The sequence below is a fragment of the Mobula hypostoma genome, chromosome 7, assembly GCF_963921235.1.
Source record: "Mobula hypostoma chromosome 7, sMobHyp1.1, whole genome shotgun sequence".
NCBI classification, from domain to species: Eukaryota; Metazoa; Chordata; class Chondrichthyes; order Myliobatiformes; family Myliobatidae; genus Mobula; species Mobula hypostoma.
Genome location: NC_086103.1, coordinates 181,297,174 through 181,324,182, shown reverse-complemented (window position 1 = coordinate 181,324,182; position 27,009 = coordinate 181,297,174). Strand labels below are relative to the sequence as shown.

Sequence of the window (27,009 nt, the reverse complement as noted above, 5' to 3'; positions counted from 1 at the left end):
GATCATGATGACAAAATAACACTGCATGCAACTCTATGAAAAGGTTATTGAAAAGCACAAGTCAGGAGGTGAATGCAAGAAGATTTCTAAGTCACTGAATATAGGCATTGTAAGCAAGCAATAAATATCGAGAGCATGAGTTGAAAAGTCCTTGAAGATGAGTTCACAGTTTGTGGGAACAGTTCAGTGATGGAACAAGTGAAGTTATTCCCATTGTTCAAGAGCCTGATGGTTGAGGAGTAATAACTGTTTCTGAACCTGCTGGTGTGAGTCCTGATGCTCCTGTACCACCTTCCTGATGGCAACAGTGAGAAGAGAGCATGTGCTGGATGGTGCAGGACAATGATTATCGATGCTGTTTTCCTGTGACAGCGCCCTGTATCGAAGTGCTCAATGGTAGGGTGGGCTTTGCCCATGATGGACTAGGCCGTATCCACTACTTTTTTGTAGGATTTCTGTACAATGGCATTGGTGTTTAATAGTAAAGTCAGCTATACGTCAGGATCAGAATCAGGTTTAGTATCACCGGCATATGTTGTGAAATATCCTGTTTGTTGCACCAGAACATTGTGATACATAATTTAAAAAACTATAAATTACAATAATATATAATACATTAAATAAGTAGTGCAAAAAGAGAGGAAAAGAACTGGAAAAAAATGGTGAGGTACTGTTCATGGGTTAATTGGCTATTCAGAAATCTGGTGCTGTGGAAGAAGCTGTTCCTAAAATGTTGAGTGTGTGTCTTCAGGCTCCTGTACCACCTCCTTGATGGTAGCAATGAGAAGAGGGTACAACACTTTACAGTACCAGCGACCTGGTTTCATTTTCCTTCACTGTCTGAGGGAGTTTGTATGTTCTTCCTGTGACCGCATCGGTTTCCTCCAGGTTCCTGCATGCATTCTTCTGACAACTTAGCAGAGCTATGGCCACTATACCTGGCAGGAAAACAGAGAGCACAGCAAGCAACAAAACATCACAGGAAAACAAGCCCCTTTTCTCAATCGCTGTCATCCAGCATATACCATGATGTCTTGACCCAAAAAACCAACCATTTCTTTGCCTCCACAGATATTGCCTGCCCTGCCAAGGCAGTGTGTATGGAGGGAAATGGGTAATCGATGTTTTGGGTTGAAGCGCTTCATCTTTGTCATTCCAGATTGTTGTCCAAATGGCAGGACCTTCAACAATTCTGATGTATAGGGGGATCTTGGGTCCAAGTCCACAAGTCCTCGAAAGTGGCTACACAGCTTGATACTGATATACAGTGGTTCCTAAACTTTTTTAATGCCATGTACCCCTACCATTAACCAAGGGATCTGTGGATCTCAGGTTGGGAACCCTTGCTGTAATGAAAAGAATGCTTGTCTTTATTAATTGAGGAATTGAATTCAAAAGTCAGGAAGCTATTTTACAACTTTTTAAAACCCTAGATAGGCTGCATCTGGATTACTGCATTCACTTCTCGTTGCCTCATAACAAGAAGGATGTCGAGGCTTTGGAGAAGGTGCAGAAGAGGTTTACCAGGATGTTTCTTGGATTAGAAGGCTAAAATGAGAGGTTGGACAAACTTGGGTTGTTTTCTCTAGAGTGGCTGAAGCTGAGGGAGTTCTTTTCGAAGTTTATAGGATTATGAGAGGACCAGACAGTATTTTTTTACCCAAGGTTGAAATATCTCATTCTAGAGGGCATGCATTTAAGGTGAAAGGGGTTAAGTTCAAAGGAGATGTGTGGGACAAATTTTCTCCTCCCTCCCTCAACCCTCCACCAAGTTGCTGCAGTCCTGGAATGCCTTTCCTAAATCTGTCTGCATTGCGCGATAAAATACTTCACCTTTATTGCTCTTCTGGGCGTCTTAGAAAATATTTCTGCATCAACCACCATCAATCAAGGGACTATCTGGGCATTGTCACATTATTGTTATTTCTGGGAGCTTGTGCATTTCATACATGATAACCAAGTTCGAGTTCATTGTCAGTTGACTACATACACAACCAAACGAAACAACATTCCTCTGGGCCACAGTGCACCCATGAAACATATATATTACACACAGCACATAAAACAAAATATTACCACAAATAAGTTTATAAAATATTCAAAATGCATGTTGTGTGCAGCACAGGATAACAGTAAACAGGTCATTGTCCTAGTGACTAGACCTCAGTGGTGGCGGGGTATTCATTAGTCTTGCAGCCTGAGGGAAGAAGCTGTTACTCAGTCTGTCAGCCGTAGTCCTGATGTTGCTGTACCTCCTTCCTGATGGTAGTGGGTCAAAGAGATTGTGGGATGGGTGGTAGGGATCCTCAACAATATTTCAGCACCTTAGTCTACAACCTTACTGGTAAATGTCACAAATAGGGGGGTGGGAGACCTCAAGTGATCCTCTGTGATTTTTACTATTTTTTGTGGGTCTTGCCTTGCCTGCTCTTCAATAACACTTACTTGGCTGTACAACACCTGAGGATGAGGTGATGTCTTGAAAGATATTGTGTAAAAACAGGTTAGTTTTGCTTTCACATTCTGTGCCACGAATCTAATGCTTTGATTAAATAAAGCTTCACAGTCACTACAATATACCAGCTATTTCTTTCGTGGCCTTTAAGTGAAATGTCCTATGTTCACTATCTCAAGGCAGATCATTTTGTGTTTGCCTTACTTGTGAACTGTAAACCATCTCATCTCAGTTAAACTTATCTCATTCCTGACCAGATGTTTGTATTTTAAAGAAACTCAACAACTTTAACTATTTTTCGTCAGCGCCTGATCTAAATTTCACAGCTTTTGAAGTAGTTTCCACCAGCTTTTAGATCCAAGCTTGAGACTGTTTGAAAATGAACTGAATTTGCTTCCCAACTGCACTCCACATTGAGTACAACCACATTGCACAATAATGTTTACAAGCAGCCTTCACTTTGTTAAACAATATTTCTGACTCAGAACACTCCACTGCAGTTTGAGTAGCAATGATTATTTTGTACAATCTGTCACTTTATTATTGTAAAGGCAGGCTCTGCATATTGTGAATAATAGAACTTTACAGCATAGTACAAAGTCAAAGTTCAAAATATATTTATTATCAAAGTATATATATGTCACCTTGAGATTCATTTTCACAGTAGAACAAAGAAGTACAATGGAATAAATAAAAAAAACTACAGAAAAACACTTGACAAGCAGCCAATGTGCGAAATAGATAGATAATATTGAGAATGTGAATTGTACAGAACCTTGAAAGTGAGTCTGTAGGTTGTATTCAGTGTTGTGATGAGCGAAGAGGTCCACGCTGGTTCAGGAGCCTATTGGATTGGTTATAGGGTAATAACTGTTCCTGAATCTGGTGCTGTGGGACCTGATGGCAGCAAAGAGAAGAGTGCATGGCCTGGATGGTGGGGGTCCTTAATGATGGATGCTAATTTCTTGTACAGGCCCTTTGGCTCACAATGTTCTGCCAACCTTCAACCAACTCTAGGATCAATCTAACCCTTCTCTCCAACATAGCCCTCCATTTTTCTATCATTCTTGTGTGCATCTTCCAGTCTCTTAAATGTCCCTAATGTATCTACTTCAACCACCACCCTTAGCAGCGCGTTCGATGTACACACCTTTGTGAAAGAAAATTGCCTTTGAGACCCCCCCTCCCCTATATTTTCCTCCAAATACCTTAAAATTATGCTCCCTTGTATTAGCCATTTCCACCCTGGGGAAAAGTTTCTGGCTGTTCACTCTATCTATGCTTTTATATATATTATATAAAAAAGGTGACCAGAACTGAACATGACATTCCAAGTGTGGTCCAACCAGGGTTTTATAGAGCTACAACATTATATGACCTGAGTTCCTCCTGCATTTTGTGTGTGTTGCTATGGATCTCCAGCATCTGCAGAATCTCTTGTGTTTACTTATTATCAGAGTCCTTCCGTGGGAATATTAAGCCTGCTGTGCAGGTGATAATTAATCTGAATATTCCTTTGCTAATTTATCATGACATAAACACAGGCTATTCAGTCTTTCTAATCAATGATGGCTCCTCGTCCTCCTGTGTTGAAATTTCTACCATGTCATTTTCTGATTTTCAAATCACTGTTCACGTAATGTAGGGGAGACCACATGATAAGCACCAAAGCTGTGTAGTGTTTTGGAAGGTGTGGCTATTTCTGCTGGAAGAAGTATTTAAGACCATAAGACATTGGAGCAGAAATGGCCATTCAGCCTATTAAGTCTGCTCTGCCATTCCATCATGGCTCTCTCCACTGAACCTTTGACACCCTGACTAATCAAGAAACTATCAACCTTCTCTTTAAATATACCCAATGACTTGTCTTCCACAGTGTCTGTGGCAATGAATTCCACAAATTCTCTACCCTCTGGCTAAAGAAATTCCTCCTCATTTCTGTTCTAAAAACCTATTGAATATTGAAAGGCCTAAATAGAGTGGACATGGAGAGATGTTTCCTTTAGTGGGAGAGTCCAGGACAAAAGAGGGCACAGCCTCAGAATAGATGGGTGTATCTTTAGTACAGAGTTGAAGAGGAATTTGTTTTAAGTCCTTGGATATTGTTGGATACTCTGTGGGTTGCTCTGTAATGAGACATCATATGCTTTAAATAGATTTTTATCAATCTTTGAATGTAGATTATGTATTCTTCTTGCCTAGTCCCCAGGTGGTCTTGCTTCAGTTATATCATTAAAAGGAATTGCTTTAATCACACTTGTTGATCAAGAACAGAAATAAGGGTAGAAGTTGTTCATCGTTTTTCTCCAGGTGGATCGTGGCTATTTTTCTGCCTCTTCTCATCATGTCTCCCATCACCATGGTCCTTGTACTCACCTGTTCACTCACCAAATTGAACGTAGAATGTAGAACATTACAGCGTAGATACAAGCCTTTCAGCCACAATGCCTGTGCCATATTAAACTAATATCTTCTGCCTGCTGTGATCCATGTCCCTCCATACCTGCATATCTCCAATCACACCGTCACATTTTTTCAGCACGCCCCCAGCTGCACATTCTACGCTGTGTATATAAAACAAAACACTCACTGAAACTTGTCCCATATGTTTTCTCTAAACTTTCCCCTCTTCCCTTGAAGCTTTGTTGTTTATGTTGTCATTTCCACCCTGGGAAAAAGACTATGACTTTTTACTGTACCTATGACTGTGTGAACTTCTATCAGCCTCTGACGCTCCAGAGAAACAATGCATGTTTATCCAACCACTCCATATAGTTCATACCCTCCAATCGAGGCAGCATCCTGGTAAACCTCTTCTGTACCTTGACCAAAGTCTCCACATCTTTTATGTAACCTGGTGACCAGAAGTACACACAAGATAAAATTGCTATGAGTCACAAAATGGTAAAATTATTATGAGTCCTAGAATACTATAGCACAGAAATAGAATACTGTAGCGCAGAAACTCTCCCTTTGGCCCATCTAGTCAGTGCTGAACTGTTAATCTGTCTAGTCCCAATGACCTGCACCTGGATGGCAGCCTTCAATTTACATGTCCAAACTTCTTTAAATTTTGAAATTGAACCTGCATCCACCACTTCTGCCAGTAGTTTGTTCTGCACTCTCACCATCCTCTGAGTGAAGATATTCTCTGTCATGTTCCCCTTAAACAGTTCACTTTCAACCTTGTGCTTTGTTTTATCACCCCTAATTTCCTCCTTCCATTTGTAATATCCCTTAAGTACCTCGTTTGTTCCTTCCTGCCTGTACCTGCTATGTACCTCCTCCTCCTCCTTAACCAGAGTCTCAATATCTCTCAAGCAATTACACTTGGCTTTTATTGCATGAATGCTGCTCTTTCAATTTTAGGTTCTGGTATTAAATCTTTATGTGATACAGTGTGAGTAGACTCCTGCGGCCTTTCGAGCCACGACGCTCCAGCAACTCCACAACTCAAATTAACCTTAACCTAATCACGAGACAATTTACACTAACCAGTTAACCTGCCTAGTGCATCTTTGGACTGTGGGAGGAAACTGGAGCACCTGGGGAAAATCCACGCTTTTCACGTAGAGGACGTACAGAGACTCCTTACAGGGTGGCGCCGGAATTGAACTCTGAACTCCGGAGCTGTAATAATGTTGCGCTGCTCAATACTAGTATGGTGTCCTGCCGTGAGGTTAGAGTCACACTCCCTCTTTTGCTCCCCTTAATCTCGACACAGTTGGGATATCTGCATTGCAGGTTCACAGCTGGAACTGTGGGAAGATTTATTGTACGTGACTGTGGTCACATTGATAATGGTTGGTTCCTCTTTATTGCTTTAAACTTCATGATTAGTTTCTAATTTATTGAGTGCCACCAAAACCTAAGCATGAATGAGCATTGTCATTGCCAAAACGATATTTGATGTGTAAAGTTGAGACTTTCTTAGGTGGAGTAAAGAAAAAATTATTCCAGTAGCTAAAAGGTCGTTGGTGCATCTCAGAGGTTTGAGATGATTGGCAAAGGAATCAGAGGTAATATTAAAAATAAATTATAAGTGCTAAATTGTTAGAATGAATGGCCTAGGGTGCTACAGTATTGTAGCAGTTAGCATGACGCTCAGGGTGTCGGGGTTCACACTTCATTTCTGGTGCTGTCTGTAAGCAGTTTGTACATTCTCCCTGTGACTATGTGGATTTTCTCTGGGTGGTCCAGTTTCTTCCCACAGTCCCACTGGTTAGGAGGTTAATTGGTCATGGTAAATTGTCCTGTGAACAGGCTAGGGTTAAATCAGTGTGTTGCTAGGTGATGCAGCTTGTTGTGCTGGAAGGGCCTGTTCTGCGCTATATCTCTAAATAAATAAATAAGGATCAAGAGTGGGACCTAGCTATTCACTTGTAAAGTAGTCTGGGTGCAAATATCAGATGTCCATTTGGCTATATTATCCTGAGAATTGTGTGTTCAAAAATCCAATACTAGACATGTCCTCTTCTCATTGCCACCATCAGAGAGGAGGTACTGCAACCTGAAGACAGACAGACACACACACACACACACATTCACACACTCACTCTTCAGAAACAGCTTCTTCCCCTCTGCTCATCAGATTTCTGAATGGCCTATGCACCCATGAACACTACCTCACTTTTTCCTCTACTTATCTATATTTTTATGTTTCATATTGTAACACAGTAATTTTTTATGTATTGCTCTCTATTCCTGCCATAAAACAACAGATTTCACAACGTATGCCAGTGATAATAACTCTTAAGTCTAACATTTTCTCATGCCTTTCAATTTAAAAAAGGAAATCAGGCAGTTTCTGTTTAAAATCTGAGTCACACAGTCTATTGATTTATTTAGCTCCAGTACGGTTTATCAAACCAGTTCTTGGTATAAAATTTAGCTTGTAAAATATTCAGAGGGAATAGTGGTGGAGATATGTTAATATTCTTTTTCTGTGCCATTAAACTGAAAATCAAAAAAACGTTTGTGATATACTTCAAGATAACAAGCGTGGTCAGTCTGGTGTTTGAGATCACACCAAACTCTCCACTTAGCTCGTGATAGTCACACTGAAGGATCAACTGTTGGTTTCACGACACACAGTACTGTGCAAAAGTGTTCAGCACGTACATATAGCTAGGGAGCCAAAGACTTTTTTTTGCACAGTACTGTAGTAATTTTGTGTATTGCACTGTACTGCTGCTGCAAAAAAACAAATTTCATGACATTTGTGAGTGTTAGATCTGATTCTGAAATTTGTGGACTGAGAGTAGGAAAGGAGCAGGGAGAGGGGATTCATGTTTGGGAATAGGAGAAGGGAGAGTGGAATCTTGTTTGGGAAAGGAGGAAGGGAGGAGAAGGGAGTGGGAAGCACCAGAGAGACATTCTGTAATGATCAATAAACTAGTTGTGTGGAATCAAATGACTTTGCCTCGTGTCTCAGGGCTGAGAGTGTCTAGCTTTATATATGTATCTAAGACTTTTGCACAGTGCTCTATATATACTCATGCACATGATACTATATGGCATATATGCACTTTGGTAATAAATTTACTTTGAACTTTGAAATAGATAGTTGACATTTTGGGTCAAGACCCTACATCTAGACTCACTGTACGTTCCTGTTGTTTTCAGTTGAGTCCTGCTTCTCTATTGTCTGAACTAATGTTGGCTGTTATTGCATAACCCAGGGGTCCCCAACCTTGTTTGCACCGCGGACTGGTTTAATATTGACAATATTCTTGCGGACCAGCCGACCGGGGAGGGGTTGTTCAAGTAGGGTTAAACTCACCTCAACATGTCTTTTACAGTTAGGGTTGCCAACTTTCTCACTCCCAAATAAGGGACAAAAGTTGCAGTCAAATCCCGGGACACTTTACCCCAGGAAAGACTACCATGACCACGAAGCCTTGCACGGCCACCTGTGTGCGCATGCACGTACGTGCTGAATTTTTCTTCCAGAAATCGGTTTTGCCTTCATCTTCCCGACTATACATATTATTTCTACTTTATATAGGCTATGTATTTATCATATCATTCCTGTTTTTACTATATGTTAGTGTTATTTATTTTCGGTTTTATGTGTTATTTAGTATGATTTGTTATGTTATTCTTTAGGTCTGGGAATGCTCAAAATTTTTTCCCATATAAATTAATGATAACTGCTTCTTCGCTTTACGCCATTTCGGCACGAAAGGTTTCATAGGAACGTTTTACCTTAGCAGGGGAAATACGGGACAAGGGCGGTCCCGTATGGGACAAACCAATTTAGCCCAATATACAGGATGTCCCGGCAAATATGGGACAGTTGGCAACCCTATGTTCAAGTTCAACAGTGCGTGACGGGGAATGAGGAAAGGTGCAGCTACTCATATTGTTTCCTCACAGCCCAGTAGCACATGCTTTGCGGCCCGGTGGTTGCGGACCACTGGCATAACCTATTCAAGCAAGTGCCTTGTTATCTCTGCATCAAGACAGTACTGGGCAATAGCAGCAAATTCCCCTGCTCAGCTTGTACAACCAATGTCAAAATGTAGAAAATTAAGGGTATGTGACAGTAATGGTAGTTTAGAGCAAAGCTTTACAGCACCAGTGATCAGGATTCAATTCCTGCGGCTCTGCTGCTGCTATTAGTAAGGTCATGATAATACTGGGCCCCTGGATCAGTGAGGCTGCAGTGCCAACCGCTCTTCCACATGCTGCCCTGTAGCTGTGGTGCACAGAATGTTCATGTTGAACTGTTTTTCTATCTAGGGCCCCTGAATCTGCATCTGGACCATTGCTATCCATGTGCTTATTGAAATTACTCTTAAATATTGCAGTTGAACCTACATCAACCACTTCTGGCAAATCGTTCTACCCTCTGAGTGAAGAAGATCCCCCCTCATGTTCCCCTTGAACATTTCACTTTTCACCCGTAACCCATGACCTCTAGTTCTAGTCTCAGTAGAAGCCAAAGGATAAAACCTGCGGGTGCTGGAAATCCAAGCAACACACCAAATGCTGGAGGACTCAGCAGGCCAGGCAGCCTCTTTTAAAAAGGGTACAGTCAACTTTTTGGGCCGAGACCCTTCAGCAGGACTGGTGAAAAAAGGTGAGTAGTAGAAGGGTCTTGCCAAAACATTAACTGTACTCTTTTCTGTCTGAAACATCAGTTGTACTCTTTGCTGCCTGGCCTGCTGAGTTCCTCCAGCATTTTGTGTGTGTTGCTCAGTGAAAAACGCCTGCTTGGATTTATTTACCCTATCTATACCCCTCATAATTTTGTATGCCTCATTGTCCTACTCTCCAGGGGTATACAGTCCTAACCTATTCAACCTTTCCCTGTGACTCAAGTCCCAGCAACATCCTTGTAAATATTCTCTGTACTCTTTCAATCTTATTAATATCTTTCCTGTGTTTCACAATGTACAATGAAAGGCAGATGCCAATCCTTCGTGATACTGAAACCTAGACCTAGTGATGTGAGCTGTTTCTTTGTAGAAATGAACAGCAGTAGTTTTGAAAAGCGTTTTGATGGTTCTAACACTCTTAGTGTTGTCAGTTTGGTAACTGAACTCGAATATCTCTCAATGTCCATTGTGCAGTTTTAGGTGTAGCCTGAGCTAAAGTTCTACTTGATGCAAGCCTTTTTAAATAACTTTTTTTTAAAAAAGCAAAGTTAAATCTCTCAGTAATTGCTGCACTTCAGAAAGAATCCGTTTCCATTTACAGCAGCTGCTTTTTAAGGATGAAATATAGTAAGAATTCCGATCAATCCGGGCCAGATGCAGAGGCAGCACCCAAAGCTGCAAGTATTCACTTTGGGCAGAGTACAGATTATAGGGCGAAAGAAATTTCTGCTCTGACAATATCACTATAAATTATATTATGTCTCTTGGGAAAATGCTGACAAAATAGTGACTTAGAAGTGAACAGAATAGTTATTACAAAAAAATACAACAGTAATTAAAAGGAAAATAATGAGGTCCTGGAAGTGATTACACGGTTGTAATCTAATCAAGGAGGTTTCGATTACATGTGGAGTTTGAACAGCTTGTCATTTGAAACCAAGAAACATACTGTGCTTCTTGTTTGTGGTATACCACAAGATACAAGCATGGTCATTTGAGTCAGGATTTTTTTTGGTCGTCTTCTCGGGATCCCACCAGTATCTCCACTTGGCTGTTGATATTCACACTGAAGGGTCAACTGTTGATTTTGTTAATAGCTGTAGTCAAATTTGCCCTGGCCTGCAAGGGCCAGCCTGAAATCTTTGAATGCAGAACGATGTACCTAAAAATTGGGAAAAATTTGCTCTCCAGTATGTTGGAGATTGCATTTGATTCAAGGGTCTGAGGGAAAAGCATAACAAATAGCCATAAAAAATCCAAGAGGAAATAGCAAATTCAATAAGACCGTAAGACGTAGAAGCAGAATTAGGATATTTGGCCCATCAAGTCTATTCCACTATTCGATCATAGCTGATTTAATTTCCCACTCAACCCTAACTCCTGCTTTCTCCCTGTAACCTCTGACCCTCCTCACCAATCAGGAACCTATCAACCTCCACTTCTGGTCATAGACTTTCCCCACTATTGGAAGCAACCTCTCCATATCCACTCTATCTCGGCAAAGCCATTAGGCTCTTTATTTAAAAGAGTCATAAAGTCATTTCTACAGTGCAGAAAGAGGCCCTACGGCCCTTCCAGTCTGTGCCAAACCATTTAAACTGTCTAGTTCGTCCATGTACCTATCCAACATTGAAATCAAAATCACATCCACCACTTGCGCTGGCAGCTCATTACACACTCTTACCACCCTTGAGTGAAGAAGTTTTCCATCATGTTCCCCTTAAACATTTCACTTTTCACCCTTAACCCATGATCACTAGTTGTAGTCCTACTCAACCCCAGTGGAAAAAGCCTGCTTGCATTCACCCTATCTATACCCCTCATAGTTTTATGTACCTCTGTCAAATCTCCCCTCGATCTTCCCTATTCCAAGGAATAAAGTCCTAACCTATTTAGTCTTTCCTTATAACTCAAGTTCTCCAGTTCTGTTTTAATTAACTCAGTTTTAATCTTGAACTTTAAAAAGCTAATCTAGTATGGTGGAGAACTGAAATATCTGGGTTTGATCTTGATAAGGAGGCAACAAAGAAATGTCTTTTAAGGGATGAGATGCGTTTATTGGCCAATATTTCAAAATCCAAGACAGTGATGCCCTTTGGGATTTTGTGATGATGTGTCAGCAGCTATAAAAATGTCAAGTGGGAGTTGTTCTCAAACTAACAAATAATGATTTTTAAAGTACAAGTTATAAAAACTTTACATACCAATAAAAGCCTAGTGCGAAAAGAATGACGGCACTGATGTAAACATAACACTTGGATTGTTTGATCAGGTAAATGTCAGCTTTATCTGTATGTGTTAATAACTTTCACATATTCTTTGATTGTTGGCGGTGTAGTTTCACTACGTAACATTGTATAGAATCAGTATCAGTTTTTGAACTAATAAACAGACCAAAAAACTTGCATGAAAGAAAGAACACAGGGTGACGCAGTAGTGTAGTGGTTAGTACAGTGCTTTTCAGAACCACCAGTTGGTGTTCGATTCCTACCGCTGTCTGTAAGGAGCTTGTACAATCTTCCCGTGACCACATGGGTTTCCACCAGTTTCCATATTCCAAAGATGTGGGTTAGAGTTAGTAAGTTGTGGGCATGCTATGTTGGCTGCTCTCAGCACATCTTTGGACTGTTGTTTGTCGACGCAAAATGACACATTTCACTGTATGTTTTAGTGCATGTGGGAAGAAGTTAACCTCTTTTTAACACTCTTTAAAGAATGAGTGACAGCTTTCTATCGGAGGCTCTCCGTTGGTCGGGGTCAACCATGGATGTAGCTTTCTAGCTGTCTACGTGAATCACATGCCAGGGCAGTATAATATGAAAAGCAGTGTTACCATACAGGCTTTGTATTTATATTTTATAGAGGACATTACTATTGTGTACTTAATATTTGAGTAATCTTATATATTATATATATATAATTGAGCACATTGTTTAATCGTTCACAGTCCAGGCTGGAAAAAGTATGTGAACCCTTGTATTTAATAACTGGTAGAACCACCTTTAGCGGCAATAACCGCCACCAAACATTTCCTGTAGTTGCTGATCGGACTTGCACAATGGTGAGGAATTTTAGACCATTCTTCCATACAAAAATGTTTCAGTTCATCAGTATTTCTGGGATACTTGCATGAACAGCTCTCATCAGCTCATACCACAGCATGTCAACTGGGTAAAGGTCTGGAAGCTGACTTGGCCATTGTAAAACATGAATTTTCTTCTTTTTAAACCATTCTGTGGTTGATTTACTCTTGTGTTTCAGATGATTGTCTTGTTGCATCATCCAACTTCTATTAAGTTTCAGGTGATGGACCACCGCCCTGACATTCTTCTGTAAAATGCCTTGATATAATTTTGAATTTGCTGTTCCCTCAACAATTGCAAGCTGTCCAGACCCTGAGGCAGCAAAACAGCTCCAAACCATGATGCTCCTTCCACCATCTTCACAGTTGGGATGAGTTTTTGCTGTTGGTGTGCAGTGGTCTTTTTCCTCCAGACATAGTGGTGTATATTTCTGCCAAAAAGTTCAAGTCCATAGAACATTGTCCCGGAAGCGTTGTGGAACATCCATATTTTGTTTGCAAACTTGAGATGTGCAGCACTTTTTTTGGAGAACAGTGGTTTCCTCCGTAGTGTCCTTCCATGAACACCATTCTTATTTAGTATTTTTCTTCTAATGGACTCATGAGCAGAAACTTTAATAGGTTCTGGAGCAGCTTTTCCCAACCTTTTTGCCCTAGAGGAACCCTTGAAATAATTTTCAGGTCTCAGGGAACCCCTACATAAAAATTATATCCAGTGCTCACAGTACATTAGCATGATCAGTAAGTTGTATACAGTGGCATGCAAAAGTTTGGGCACCCCGGCCAAAATTTCTGTTACTGTGAACAGCTAAGCAAGGAAAAGATGACCTGACTTCCAAAAGGCATAAAGTTAAAGATGACACATTTCTTTAATATTTTAAGCAAGATTACTTTTTTATTTCCATCTTTTGCAGTTTCAAAATAACAAAAAAGGAAAAGGGCCCGAAGCAAAAGTTTGGGCACCCTGCATGGTCAGTACTTAGTAACACCCCCTTTGGCAAGTATCACAGCTTGTAGACACTTTCTGTAGCCAGCTAAGAGTCTTCCAATCCTCATTTGGGGGATTTTCACCCATTCTTCCTTGCAAAAGGCTTCTAGTTCTGTGAGATTCTTGGGCTGTCTTGCATGCATTGCTCTTTTGAGGTCTATCTACAGATTTTCGATGATGTTTAGGTTGGGGGACTGTGAAGGCCATGGCAAAACCTTCAGCTTGCGCCTCTTGAGGTAGTCCATTGTGGATTTTGAGGTGTGTTTAGGATCATTATCCTGTTGTAGAAGCCATCCCCTTTTCACCTTCAGCTTTTTTACAGACGGTATGATGTTTGCTTCCAGAATTTGCTGGTATTTAATTGAATTCATTCTTCCCTCTACCAGTGAAATGTTTCCCGTGCCACTGGCTGCAACGCAAGCCCGAAGCATAATCGATCCACCCCCATGCTTAACAGTTGGAGAGGTGTTCTTTTCATGAAATTCTGCACCCTTTTTTCTCCAAATATACCTTTGTTTATTGCAGCCAAAAACTATTTTAATTTCATCAGTCCATAGGACTTGGTTCCAAAATGCATCAGGCTTGTTTAGATGTTCCTTTGCAAACTTCTGACGCTGAATTTTGCGGTGAGGATGCAGGAAAGGTTTTCTTCTGATGCTTCTTCCATGAAGGTCATATTTGTGCGGGTGTCTCTGCACAATAGTACAATGCACCACCACTCCAGAGTCCTGAAGGTCTTTTGCAATCAAACGGAGGTTTTGATTTGCCTTTCTAGCAATCCTGCAAGCAGTTCCCTCGGGAAGTTTTCTTGGTCTTCCAGACCTCAACTTGACCTCCACCGTTCCTGTTAACTGCCATTTCTTAATTACATTACGAACTGAGGAGACGGCTACCTGAAAACGCTTTGCTACCTTCTTATAGCCTTCTCCTGCTTTGTGGGCATCATTTATTTTAATTTTCAGAGTGCTAGGCAGCTGCTTAGAGGAGTCCGTAGCTGCTGATTGTTGGGACAAGGTTTGAGGAGTCAGAGTATTTACAAAGCTTTGAAATTTGCATCACCTGGCCTTTTCTAACGATGACTGTGAACAAGCCATAGCCCTAACAAGCTAATTAAGGTCTGAGACCTTGGTAAAAGTTATCTGAGAGCTCAAATCACTTGGGGCGCCCCAATTTTTGCATGGTGCTCCTTTCCTTTATTTCACTCTAAAATTGTACAAAACAAAAATAATACACTAATCTTGCTTAAAATGTTGAAAAGAATGTTTCATCTTTAACTTTATGACTTTTGTTGATCAGTTTATCTGCTACTTACTTAACTATATTCACAGTACCAGAAATTTTGATCGGGATGCCCAAACATTTGCATGCCACTGTATATAATAATCAAAAAATAGTTGCCAATGTTCTTTTGAGTAGAGAATGAACTCTTAGCCAACCTTTCTTGGGGAAAGAAAGCAAATAGTTAAGCTTAGCTTACTTTTTTTGAAATTACTCTTTCTTTCTCTTTCATAAATATTTAAAGCTCATACGCATACATAATTTTCTCAGTTCTGGGTCGATCTTGAGATAGGCACACACGGATTTCACCTTCAACTGAAATGAAACTATTTCTATTTTTTGCTCTTCATGCTTGTTAAACAAGAAAAACCTTGCTCACACATGTAAGAAGTTGAAAACTGCAGCAAAATGTTCAGTGCTTTCCTATGAATGGCAGGATACTCTTCTTCCACAGAAATCCAGAACTTGTCCAAGGGCAAGTTAGTAAATCTTATCATGAGTGAATGATCAGAGTACAGCTCACAAACTTCTTCCTTTCCTCAAAGTCAAGTTCTCTGGCTGAGCAGAAAATTCAGAGAAAGGGTCTTTCTCCCAGTCATACACTTGGGTTGGAAGGGAGGAAAAGTACTGTTCAATTTTGTTCTTCCAGGTGTTTTTCAATAAGACTCGCGACTTTCTGATATAGAGACCATAGAAAAACTACAGCAGAGAATCAGGCCTTTTGGCCCTTCTTGGCTGTGCTGAACCATTTTCTGCCTAGTCCCACTGACCTGCCCATGGACCATGTCCCTCCATACACACCTCCCATCCATGTATCTGTCCAATTCATTCTTAAATGCTAAAAAAGAACCCGTATTTACCACCTCATCTGGCAGCTCATTCCACACTCCCACCACCCTCTGTGTGAAGAAGCCCCCCCTAATGTTCCCTTTAAACTTTTCCCCCCTCACCCTTAACCCATGTCCTCTGGTTTTTTTCTCCCCTTGCCTCAGTGGAAAAAGCCTTCCTCACTCTCAAGCTCAAGTAGCAGTGAAAACATTTCAAGTTTTACTTCTGCACATAATTTTTCCAAAGGTGCAATTTCCTTTTAAATCCAAGAATCTTGTCTCTTGATGTCAAAATATTTTCTCTAGGGCCTTGCAGAGACATGTTCAACTGGTTCATATGATGAAAAATGTCTGCTAAGTAGGCTAGTTTCTGTAGCCATTCTTTATCTTCAAAACACTTAGCAAAATCTGACCTGCTGTTTTCATGAATGTACTTCTGCAAGTTCCCTTTTAGCCCAAACACCCTGTTGAGAACTCTTCCTCTGCTGAGCCACTTGATTTCTGCATGTAGCAGGAAATCGGTTCTCCTAGTCCTTTTTTCATCATTATATAATAATAATTACTATTAATAATATTATATATTATAGATCTATATATAATCTATATATATAGATTAAGTATTCTTGTTCATTTAAATAATTAATTGCTGGTTGTATATAAAATATGTTAATTGCATATGTCATCACGCTAACACGTGATATGTAAGTGCCTCGCTGAAAATAAATTCGAAGTTAGACCTGCATTAGACCAGCATTCCCGGACTCCTTTGTCTTCCTTTGAATTAATTTAATGTTTTGAAGTTTCAAAACATAACAGTTACGTTTTACGGTTAGCTCAGGTAAGCAACTTGGTCTGCTTGAATGGGTTGGACTTAAGGGCTCTGTTCTGTACAATGTTTCTATAAAACAGCATCTTACTGTCCTCATTCTTTCATATAAATTTGTAGTTCCATGATATTCAAGGCCATAAGACATATGAGCTGAACTAGGCCATTTGGCTCTTCTAGTCTGCTTCTCCATTCCTTCACAGCCAATTTATTATACCTCTCAACCTGATTCTCCTGCCTTCTCCCTGTAACCTTTGGCCCTCTGACTAATCAAGAATCTATCAATCTCCGTTTTAAATATACCCAATGACTTGGCCTCCACAGCCATCTGTGGCAATTAATTTCACTGATTCACCACCGTTTAGTTAAAGAAATTCCTCCTCAGCTCAATAGACTTGTACTGGTCTTATGTCTTATGGTTTTATGTTCATGGAAGATGTTGGTTGATCATCCAAGTCTTAATGATTCAGCTGTGGTCAGTATTTCATGTATTAAATGGAAAGGCTTTTATAGGATTTATGTGTTTCGGTGGAGGAGTTGTCATATGGCAAGCTTGTGTGGAAAGGAGGTGGAGTAAACTTCCACTATTTACAACTTATCCTGAGCTGTACTTTTTGATCAATCCCACTAATTGCAAATGGTGCATTTTGAACACAAGATTCTCCAGATGCTGGAAATCCAAAGCAACACACATAAAATGCTGGAGAAACTCAGCAGGTCAGGCAGCATCTGTGAAGAGGAATAAACAGTTGACCCTTTGGGTGGAGGCCCTTCATCCGGACAGGAAAGGAAAGAAGCCAGAATGAGTACAAGCTGGCAGGTGGTAGGTGAGGGGGGGGGGGGAGAGGAAATGAGGAGCTGGGAGGCGAAAGGTGGAAGAGGTAAAGGGCTCAAGAAGAAAGGATCTGTTAGGAGGGAACAGTGGACCACGAAGAAACGGAAGTATTTTGAAGACCATTTATGAAACACTGAGAACAGCACATGGATGATAGAAAAATGGATGCATAGACACAGGAAAACTATAAGGTCAGCACAGCATCACGGGCCAGCAGGCCTCTCCTATGTTGAATTATGGTTGCCAAAATTGCTTCATTCTGAAAGAACCAATATCCTTCATTCTTTAAATTGGGTAAATCTGTGGTCTGGTGATTATTTGAGCACAGTTAACCAGCAGTAGTTTGACCTTTGCTTTCTTTCCCTTTTTAAAGCTAAAGATGAAGGGAGCATCGCAGTCGCCCTGGGTTACACGGCACATCTGGTGCTTATGATTTCCTATTTCCTGCAAGTGCCGCTCAGGTATCCCATCATCCAGAGGGGTTCCAGGTCGTCCGTCAAAGACAACATCACCGACAAGCTTTCTGAGAAGGAGAGAGAGTAAGTGCAACTGCCATTGGGAGTTGAGTAGGAACATGCAAATAGTTTTATGTTGTCTTTGTGCAGTAAAGATAAGACTGCTGCTGATGTCGCTGAATGTGCATTTTTAATCCTGTCCAACTACAGTACATCTGGAAGAAACTTGGTGAACTTCATAAACTTGTATCTTTAGTAAACCGGATCAGCAAATTTGCTGATGACACCAAGATGGGGGTGTAGTGGACAGCGAGGGAGACTATCAGAGCTTGCAGCGGGATCTGAACCAACTGGAAAAATGGGCTGAAAAGGGCAGATGCAATTTACTACAGACAAGCGTGAGGTGTTACACTTTGGGAGGCTAAGCCAAGGTAGGACTTACAGGGTGCATGGTAGGGCACTGAAGAGTGTGGTAGATCAGAGTGATCTGGAAATATCAATTCATATTTCCTCGAAATTGATGCCACAAGTAGATAGGGTCGTAAAGAAAGCACTTAGCACATTGGCTTTCATAAATCAATGTGTTGAGTACAGGAGATGGGATATTATGTTGAAGTAGTGTAAGATGGTGGTGAGGCCCAATTTGAAGTATTGTGTGGAGTTCTGGTCATATACCTAGGGGAAAGATATCAATAAGATTGAAAGAGTAGAGAGAACATTTACAAGGCTGTTGCCAGGCCTTGAGGACCTGTGTTAGAGGGCAAGATTGAATAGGTTCAGACTTTATTCCCTAGAACAGGGCTTTCCAACTTTTTTTATGCCATGGACCCCTGTCATTTACCGAAGGGTCTGTGGACCCCAGGTTGGGAACCCCTGCTGTAAAACATTGGAGAATGAGGGTAGATTTGATGGAGGTATATAAAATTATGAGAGGTATAGATAGGGCAAGTACAAGCAGGCTAGTTCCACTGAGGCTGGGTGAGACTACAACTATGGGTCGTGGGTTAAGGGTTAAAAGTGAACTTTAAGGGGAACATGAGTGTTAAAGTCTTCACTGAGGATGGTGAAAGTCTGGAACGAGCTGCCAGTGGTGGATTCGTGTTCTTTTTTAACATCTAAGAGAAACTTGGGTAGGTACATGGGTGGGAGGGGTGCAGAGGTCTATGGTCCAGATGTATTTTGATGGGACTAGGCAGATTAATATTTTGGCATGGACTAGATGGGCCAAAGGGCCTGTTTCTGTGCTTGTTTGTTCTCTGAATCTACCCAATACACATTGAATTGAGGCCTCTATGCATTAGCTAAAGATCAGTAATTCAATTTTGGATTGTAAAGCAGATTTAAACAAATGCTAATTCGACGCATAAGCTCTTCTCAGACTTCTAGCTGGGTATGGGTGTCAATCTTAACTGATGTTTCAGTGACAAGTTCCACTATCTTCAAAGGTTCAAAGGTCAACTTTAATGTCAGAGATATGTATACAATATACATCATGAAATGCTTTTTCTTCGCAAGCATCCACTAGAAAAGAGAAGTGCCCCAAAGAATGAACAACAGGTAGACGTGAGAACCCCAAGTCCCCCCCAGCTCTCCCCTCCTGCGTGTAAGCGGCCCCGAGCAACGATACCCCCTTCCCCCCACCAATAAAAAAAATGTGCTTTGATACCATCACTTTCATCAGGAAAATGAAAAATAGTGAAGTCTTGGTGGTACTGGCACCTGAGCTGGAAGTGTCTTGCATTATGTCTGTTGGCAGTCCAGATTTCTTCAGTAAAGTGGAGGTCATCCTCACAGTCGAATCCATGGGAACCTGCTGTAGAACTATGTAGGTGGGATTGTCCAGAATCTGTTGGACTTTCCTGTGGTATTTCACCAAGGACATCAGGTCCAGTGCATTTCCTTTGTCCCCTGGTAAAATCAGGATGGCTGGGTTTTACTATTGTCCCTAGATCATCCCTGATGAAGATGGCACAGTTTGTCAACGAAACATTGGTTAAAATTAACACCTGTACCCAGCTGGAAGCCCAAGAAGAGTTTATGCATCGTATGCGCTGGGAAAGCACTAGATCCTTTTTCAAATGCTGATTTATATTGGTGATGATATTGTTGGTGTGATCGTGGGTATCAAATATTTTTGTTAAATATAACTTAAGTTGGCATGAGAACTGAATCTGATAACACAGTATGTGTATCAGGTGACTGTTTCTTCAATGAAAATTCCTTGACATGTTACTGATAACTTTGCAAAGTCTTTATTGGGACACTTAATACTTCGTGATAAAGGTACTCTTGGCCAAATGCTATCTACATCTGGATTACTTGACTGATGGCAATTCTACAATCGATTGGTTAGGCCACACTGCTTATTATGTGCAGTTCTGATTGCCACATTACATGAGAGCTGTGCTTAAACTAAAAGGTTATAGAATAGCTGCACAAGGACGTTGCCTGGATTGGAGGGCTTGAGTCTGTTTTCCCTGCAGTAAAGGAGGCTTAGAGTTAACGTGATATAGGTAAATAAAACCAAGAGGCATAGATATGAAAGGATAGCCAACCAAGATTCAAACCTATTAGTCTATTTATCATGCGTATGTAGAAACGTGCAGTGAAATATGTTTACAATCAACACATCCAAAGGTGTTCTGGGGACAGCCTACAGGTATTGCTACACTGTTGGCTATGGAGGAATTAAAATATGGAAGAAAACATTGAATTCAAATAGGTCAAGGACAGTGGAAGTAGAGAAACCAATTGTCTTTGTTCTTGCCATGTGTTTGAAGGAATGAAGGCTGTCATTTTGTGAAGCTGCTCTGTAACCTCCATCTTGTGAACTGCTTGAGAACTGATTCTTGCTCTGGGATAATCTAATCAGAACAATGGTGATGGAAGGAGTTTCTGTAACCTGCTAAACTGATAGCATCTTCAGATAAGCTGTGTACTGTGTACAATGACAAGTTTGTAGAGTAATCTCGTTATCTTGGCCCAGTGTCTAAATGACCTAGTTTGAACCAGAGTCACCTAAGGCACTACATCCAGTGGAAAGATGTCATAGGTCAGTCAGATAACTTTGAGCCAATAGGAACAAAGTGCATTTAAGGAGCTTAAATGCAAAGGCATGACAACTCTGGAAGCCTACTGTTGCAAGGAAAGAACCCTCATGCCAGTTACTGAGAAGAAAGGAACAATCATCTGGCCAGTGGGAGATCCCTTATTTCAGTGGTCTGAGTGAGTATTGGTACAAAGGGTTCAGTAGGATTCATGTCCTAAGTTGTTGGCTCGGGGTCAACATAGTCACATTGTTGCTTGAATAAAGTGCGAGTTTTGATTGTTTCCTAACCTAATACCATTGATGAATGGTCAACAACACATTACTGCGCCAACATAGCATGCCCACAATGCTCAGCAGAACAACACAGAGCACAACAAGTGACAAAACAACAACAGCGAAACAAGCCCTGTTCCTCCCTCCTGTTCGCGAAGATTCATAATCCTCTAATCCCAAGACATGGACACATAGTTATCGATCCTTCAACTGCCCTAGCAGAGATTCTCAGAGGCGGGGCTCTGGCCAACGAGCCTCAACTTCCGGAATTCCAATTCCACCCTTGGACCTCGATCCTTGGCATCGACCACGTGACCACCAGGCCTCAAACTCTGGACTTGCTGATGATGGAACCCCTGGATGCTTGACATGAAACTGGAGCAGCCAGAGGAAACTCATATGGTAATGGGGATAACGTACAAACTCCTTACGGCAGCAGCGAGAATTGAACCCGGTTCAACTGTTCTGTAAAGCATCATGCTAACCACTATGCTACTGTGTTGCTCCAGGTACTTCAGATCCAATGCAGCACAAAAAAAAATCACTAGAAGCTAACAATAAATACGAAGTTCAAATTAAATTTATTATCGAAGTACATATATGTCACCATATACAACCCTGTGATTCATTTCCCTGTGGGCATACTCCACAAACCTATAGAATAGTAACTATAACGGGATCAATGTAAGATCAACCAGAATGCAGAAGACCCCAAACTGTGCAAATGCGAATATAAATAAATGGCAATAAATAATGAGAACATGAGATAAAGAGTCCTTAAGGTGAGATCATTGGTTGCAAGAACACCACAATGGATGGGCAATTGAGTGTAGTTATCCCCCTTTGTTCAAGAGGCTGATGGTTGAGGGGTAGTAACTGTTCTTGAACCTGGTGGTATGAGTCCTGTGGCTCTTGTACCTTCTACCTGATGGCAGCAGCAAGAAAAGAGCAAGATTATTTATATATACATACTTAAGATTAGCTTATATATGTAGATTGATTGCATGTCAATAAAGTGTTGCTAGGCACAGGAGCGTCTGTACATCTAGTGACTCTGAAAGGAAATGATAATGTAGTTGTGGTAGAGAGGTCCTGGTGGGGATGGGTTAGTGGGTGGAGGTGTTGAACTGGCTGACAGCTTAGGTAGTAACCACCTGGTGTTAAATGTTGGGCTCCACAGAAACATGAACAATAAGAAGCAAGTTGTTAGGAACCAGGGTTGTACTGTAGTGTAGTGGTTAGCATATCACTTTATTAGATTATGAGGACAGGCAGTCCTCCTTTATTGTCATTTAGTAATGCATGCATTAAGAAATGATGCAATATTCCTCCGGTGTGATATCACAAAAACACAGGACAGACCAAGACTGAAAAACTAACAAAAACCACATAATTATAACATATAGTTACAACAGTGCAACAATACCATAACTTAGATAGATAGATAGATATACTTTATTAATCCCGAGGGAAATTTAGTTTCCTTACAGCCGCACCAACCAAGAATAGAGCATGAATAGAGCATAAATATAGCAATACAAAAACCCCCAACAATCAAACAACAAAATGCAAACTATGCCAGATGGAAAATAAGTCCAGGATCAGTCTATTGGCTCAGGGTGTCTGACCCTCCACGGGAGGAGCTGCACGTTGGATGGCCACAGGCAGGAACGACCTCCCGTGCCGCCCAGTGTTGTATCACAGTGGAATGTGGCCGAAGTCCAACAGTAAAAAGTTCAATATCCAGTCTGCAAACATGTTCCTCGATCGTAATATGCCCCGGATTGCACCACCCGCTATTAACCAGACCAGTAAGCACCCAACTCCTTTACGCTTACCGCTGTCAGTGCACTTCCGGTCAGCCGGAACAGTATTACCCACCGAACTCCTCTTCTCCAAAAGTCTCTGTTGTCTCGACCTGGACCTCTTTCCTTGGCTTTGTGATCCCCCTCTGCATCCTCTGTGTGTTTTCCTCCGGATTTCAGCAGGGGTGTCCGCTGCTCTGTTCGCTAAGCCGGCCGGTATTTGCTGGTCCGTGGAGTACACAATGCGACCTTGCTTCTGTCCCGCGTGTCAGGATGTAACCATTTCCAGCGCTAAAGAAAACCCAAATAAAACTCCCTCTACCAGCATGTTAGAGAGAGTGCAGCTTCGACGTGTTACTGTGAGAAAAAAAATACAAAAAAATAATGTAAATTAAAAAGTAAGAAGAAGAAAGTAAGAATAGATTGGAACGGCTGTACCAGGCTGCATGCACGACCGGTGCATGCGCACTATAACTTGATGAAGAACAGGCCATGGCACGGTAAAAAAGTTTCAAAGTCTCTCGAATGTCCCACATCTCACGCAGACGGGAGAAGGAAGAAAACTCTCCCTGCCATGCCCGACCACAGTCCGACTCTGAGTCGTCTGAAAACTTTGAGCCTCCGATCAGCCCTCCGACACCAAGTACCGAGCACCATCTGTATCCGAACAATTTGACCTCAGCCTCAGTTGCCAGCAGCAGGCAAAGCTGGGGATTTTGGGGCCTTCCCTCCGGAAGATTCGTGATCGCCCAGTAACAGCGACAGCGAACCGGCGTTTCAGAAATTTCTCCAGATGTTCCTCTGTGCTTTCATATCTGTCTCCATCAAATCAGAATTGTCCACGGCCCCTATTTAACAGATACAATATCATTTCACCAGAGAGCTGCGTCGCGCTGCCATCTTCTCCTCCCGCCTAGTATAGCAGCTGCCAGTGATCAACGATCCACGTTCACTTCTCACCTCTGTCTAAAAGAAGTTTGTGCATTCTCCCCATGGGTTTCCTTTCACATTCCAAAGACGTATGGTTTGGATGAGTGAGTTGTGGGCTGCCCCAGCCGAATCCTCACTGATTTGCTTTGAGGCAAATGATGCATTTTAATGTATGTTTCGATGTATACGTAACAAATAAAGATAATGTGGGGAAAGGTGCATGCAAATTATGAGCAGCTGTACTAAAAAAGGAAAACTCAGACTAATAATCAAACAGACAATGTATTGAATTTATTTATAGCATAGAACAAAACCATTTTGACTGAAACGAATTTGTGAAAAAGTTATCTAATGGCAGCTCTCTCAAATAAGTTATGGTTGAGCTGAACAATATTAAAAATCAGTGAATTGTGTGTAAATCAAAGTGCACCTGGGAATATGTTGACAGCTGGAATAAATTGTAAAGGACTAAAACTTCTGGTGCAATTTCGTATTGTCTAACCTTCATGCTGTATCATTGGGTATGCTGTCCTTGAGAGAGCATGAATTCATGCAAATTGGTCTCTAAAGCTACACAATTTTTGTTAAAAAAGTACAGGAATCTCTCCCGGAAAACGCATGTCTTTTATCAAACGATCCTTTTGTTAAAACTCAGACAGCTTACTTTCAACTTAATTCATGCTATGTGAAGATAGCTGAATCTTTTTTAGCATCCTAAATCTATCAGCTAAATCAATGGGTGGTCACTGTAGCAAGCCAGACCCCTTATCTAAGAAAGGATGTGCTGACATTGGAGAGGGTTCAAAGGAGATTCATGTGCTGTATAACTCTATGACTGTAGGTTTATTTATCAACTCTGTCTCTATGTTGCTTTAGTTAAAATAGAATGGATTCACTCATATCTTGAACTTACTGTAGAGTTGCCTACCAAGTTCTGGTAAGTAACCCAGTTGACATTCCAGTGCTGAGATGAGATGCTGAGATATAGTACGTCCTTTCTTTTGAATTAAACCTTTATTCGACTCCCTATCAGATTGGCACAAGTGATTCCACTGCCACTAAAAAGAAAATCAGAATTCTCCTCCTGACCTGGTTAAAATATGACACAAATACGTCTGTTAAAATAGATTGACATGATCTTTTTTCATGTTTAGTTTTTTCATTTGTTTCTTATGAATATAACCATACCTTTGTAGCAGGCCTATAAGACATAGGAGCAGAATCAGGCCATTCAGCCCATCGAGTCTGCTCTGCCATTTCATCATGGCAGACTCACTATCCCTCTCAACCACATTCTCCTACCTTTTCCCTATAACCTTTGACACCCTGACTAATCAAGAATGATTCAACCTATGCTTTAAGTATGCATATTTCAATGCATATTTAAAGTATAGATTGATGCAGTGACTTAGTACTCTAATGCCTCACCCTCCACAACTATCTGTGGCAATGAATTCCACAAATTCCTCCTTATCACTGTTCTATTGGGCTGTCCCTCTATTCTGAGACTGTGCTGTCTGGTGTTAGACTCCACACTACAGGAAACATCCTCCCCACATCCACTGTATGTAGACTTTTCAATATTCAATAGTTTTCAATGAGATCTCTTCTCCCCCCCCCCTCCCCATTCTTAGGAACTTCTTTACCCATTTGCCCTTGAGAAACCCTGTATGTGCTGCAGAAGCAGCTAACTATTTATATTTTAAATATTTAGTAAAATAATCTTCCAATAAGAAAAAAAACAAAGTAAATAAAATATATAAACCTTCAACCTCAATGTTCCTAACATGACTGTGTCTGTCAGCTGCAAAAACTACAGCTTTCTATGCAAACACAACAACGGTGATTTTTTTTAGATTATTCCCATCGTATTGAAACCCACTCCAGTTTCAAACACACATCCTAATTTCCTGCTTCTGTAAAAATATTGTATTTACCATGTCTACATTTAATAATTTATGCAGTCCAATTAAGTTCCTCTACTTCAAGAGTATTGATATACTTGCTGTACTTTGGTAATACACCCAAAGTATTTGCATCTTTTTAGTGGCATAGTGACCAGAATCTCACTGAATGTCCCTAGTGTCTTTTTTACCACCACTCTTTGCATTCTTGGAATGACCTCTAGATTTACCCACTACATTTCTGGCTAAATATCACAGGATTTGAGCAGTTCTTTCAAATACTGTGCCACGATGTCTAGACACTGAAAGCATCATGTCTGTTGTTACTTCCCTGCCCATTTCAAAGTCCGCTTGCATTACGCAACGAATGGAATAGAACTTCATACCAAAGTTATTGATTTATATGGCTTTCAAAGAAGAAGTGGACCGAATCAGTTTATTCCTAGACTGCCAACACTGAATATGACATCAAACCATAAATCAACTCTTGTTTCTGATGCATGTTTTATTGACCAATGTACAATATTTTGCATTTCTTTGGATTAAATTCCATTTGTATTTCTGCCTGGTTGAATGGTCAATCTAAATACTTAGAATCTTAACCTCATTCTTTTTCCATCACTTTCACCACTTTAATGTCAGCAAGTTTTCCCAGTTTGGAAATGGCTGCACTGGGTTTCCCCAAGCAGAAGACATGTATCTGTTTTCTCTCTGTATTGTATTTTGTGCTGCACGTTTTTTTATGGGTTACAATAAAATGTAACGTAGGTTGGGGAGTCGTAGAAGCAAGTGAGTATAATTACATATTCAAGCTTTGTGGGAGTTAGTTTGGTTTAGTTGATAGGGAGGCAGCCAGGGAATGATATATTTTTATTAACCGCGTATTTGTGATCTCTGCTTAATTAGGCTAACTTGAACACTAATTATTCTTAATTTGTTACTTAGCTTTGTTAATATTTTATCGCTATAAGATCATTCATTTTTACCGGTTTCATAATCAAGGATCAAAGGTACTTTTTTTTCAACTTGAAAGTCAGTATTTGGAAGCGCATCACACAGTGACAACTCCCATACTCAGTCTCTCAGCGGTTCTGGTTTGCTTTCAAGTAACTGCTACACCTTGCCTCTTATCAGCTTGTATGCTCATGTCATGAAATTTGTTGCTTTGTGGCAGCAGTATGCTGCAAGACATAAAATTT

General features: G+C 40.8%; 1 protein-coding gene across 2 annotated transcripts in view; it reads left to right on the top strand.

The window, feature by feature from the left end:
- Positions 1 to 27,009, top strand: part of uvrag (UV radiation resistance associated gene) — a 444,845-nt gene that overhangs the window by 220,796 nt on the left and 197,040 nt on the right. For both annotated transcript variants that reach the window (XM_063054654.1, XM_063054653.1), the window contains exon 12: positions 17,768 to 17,933. In XM_063054654.1, the coding sequence (XP_062910724.1) occupies positions 17,768 to 17,933 (166 nt within the window). The remainder of the gene's footprint in view (positions 1 to 17,767; positions 17,934 to 27,009) is intronic.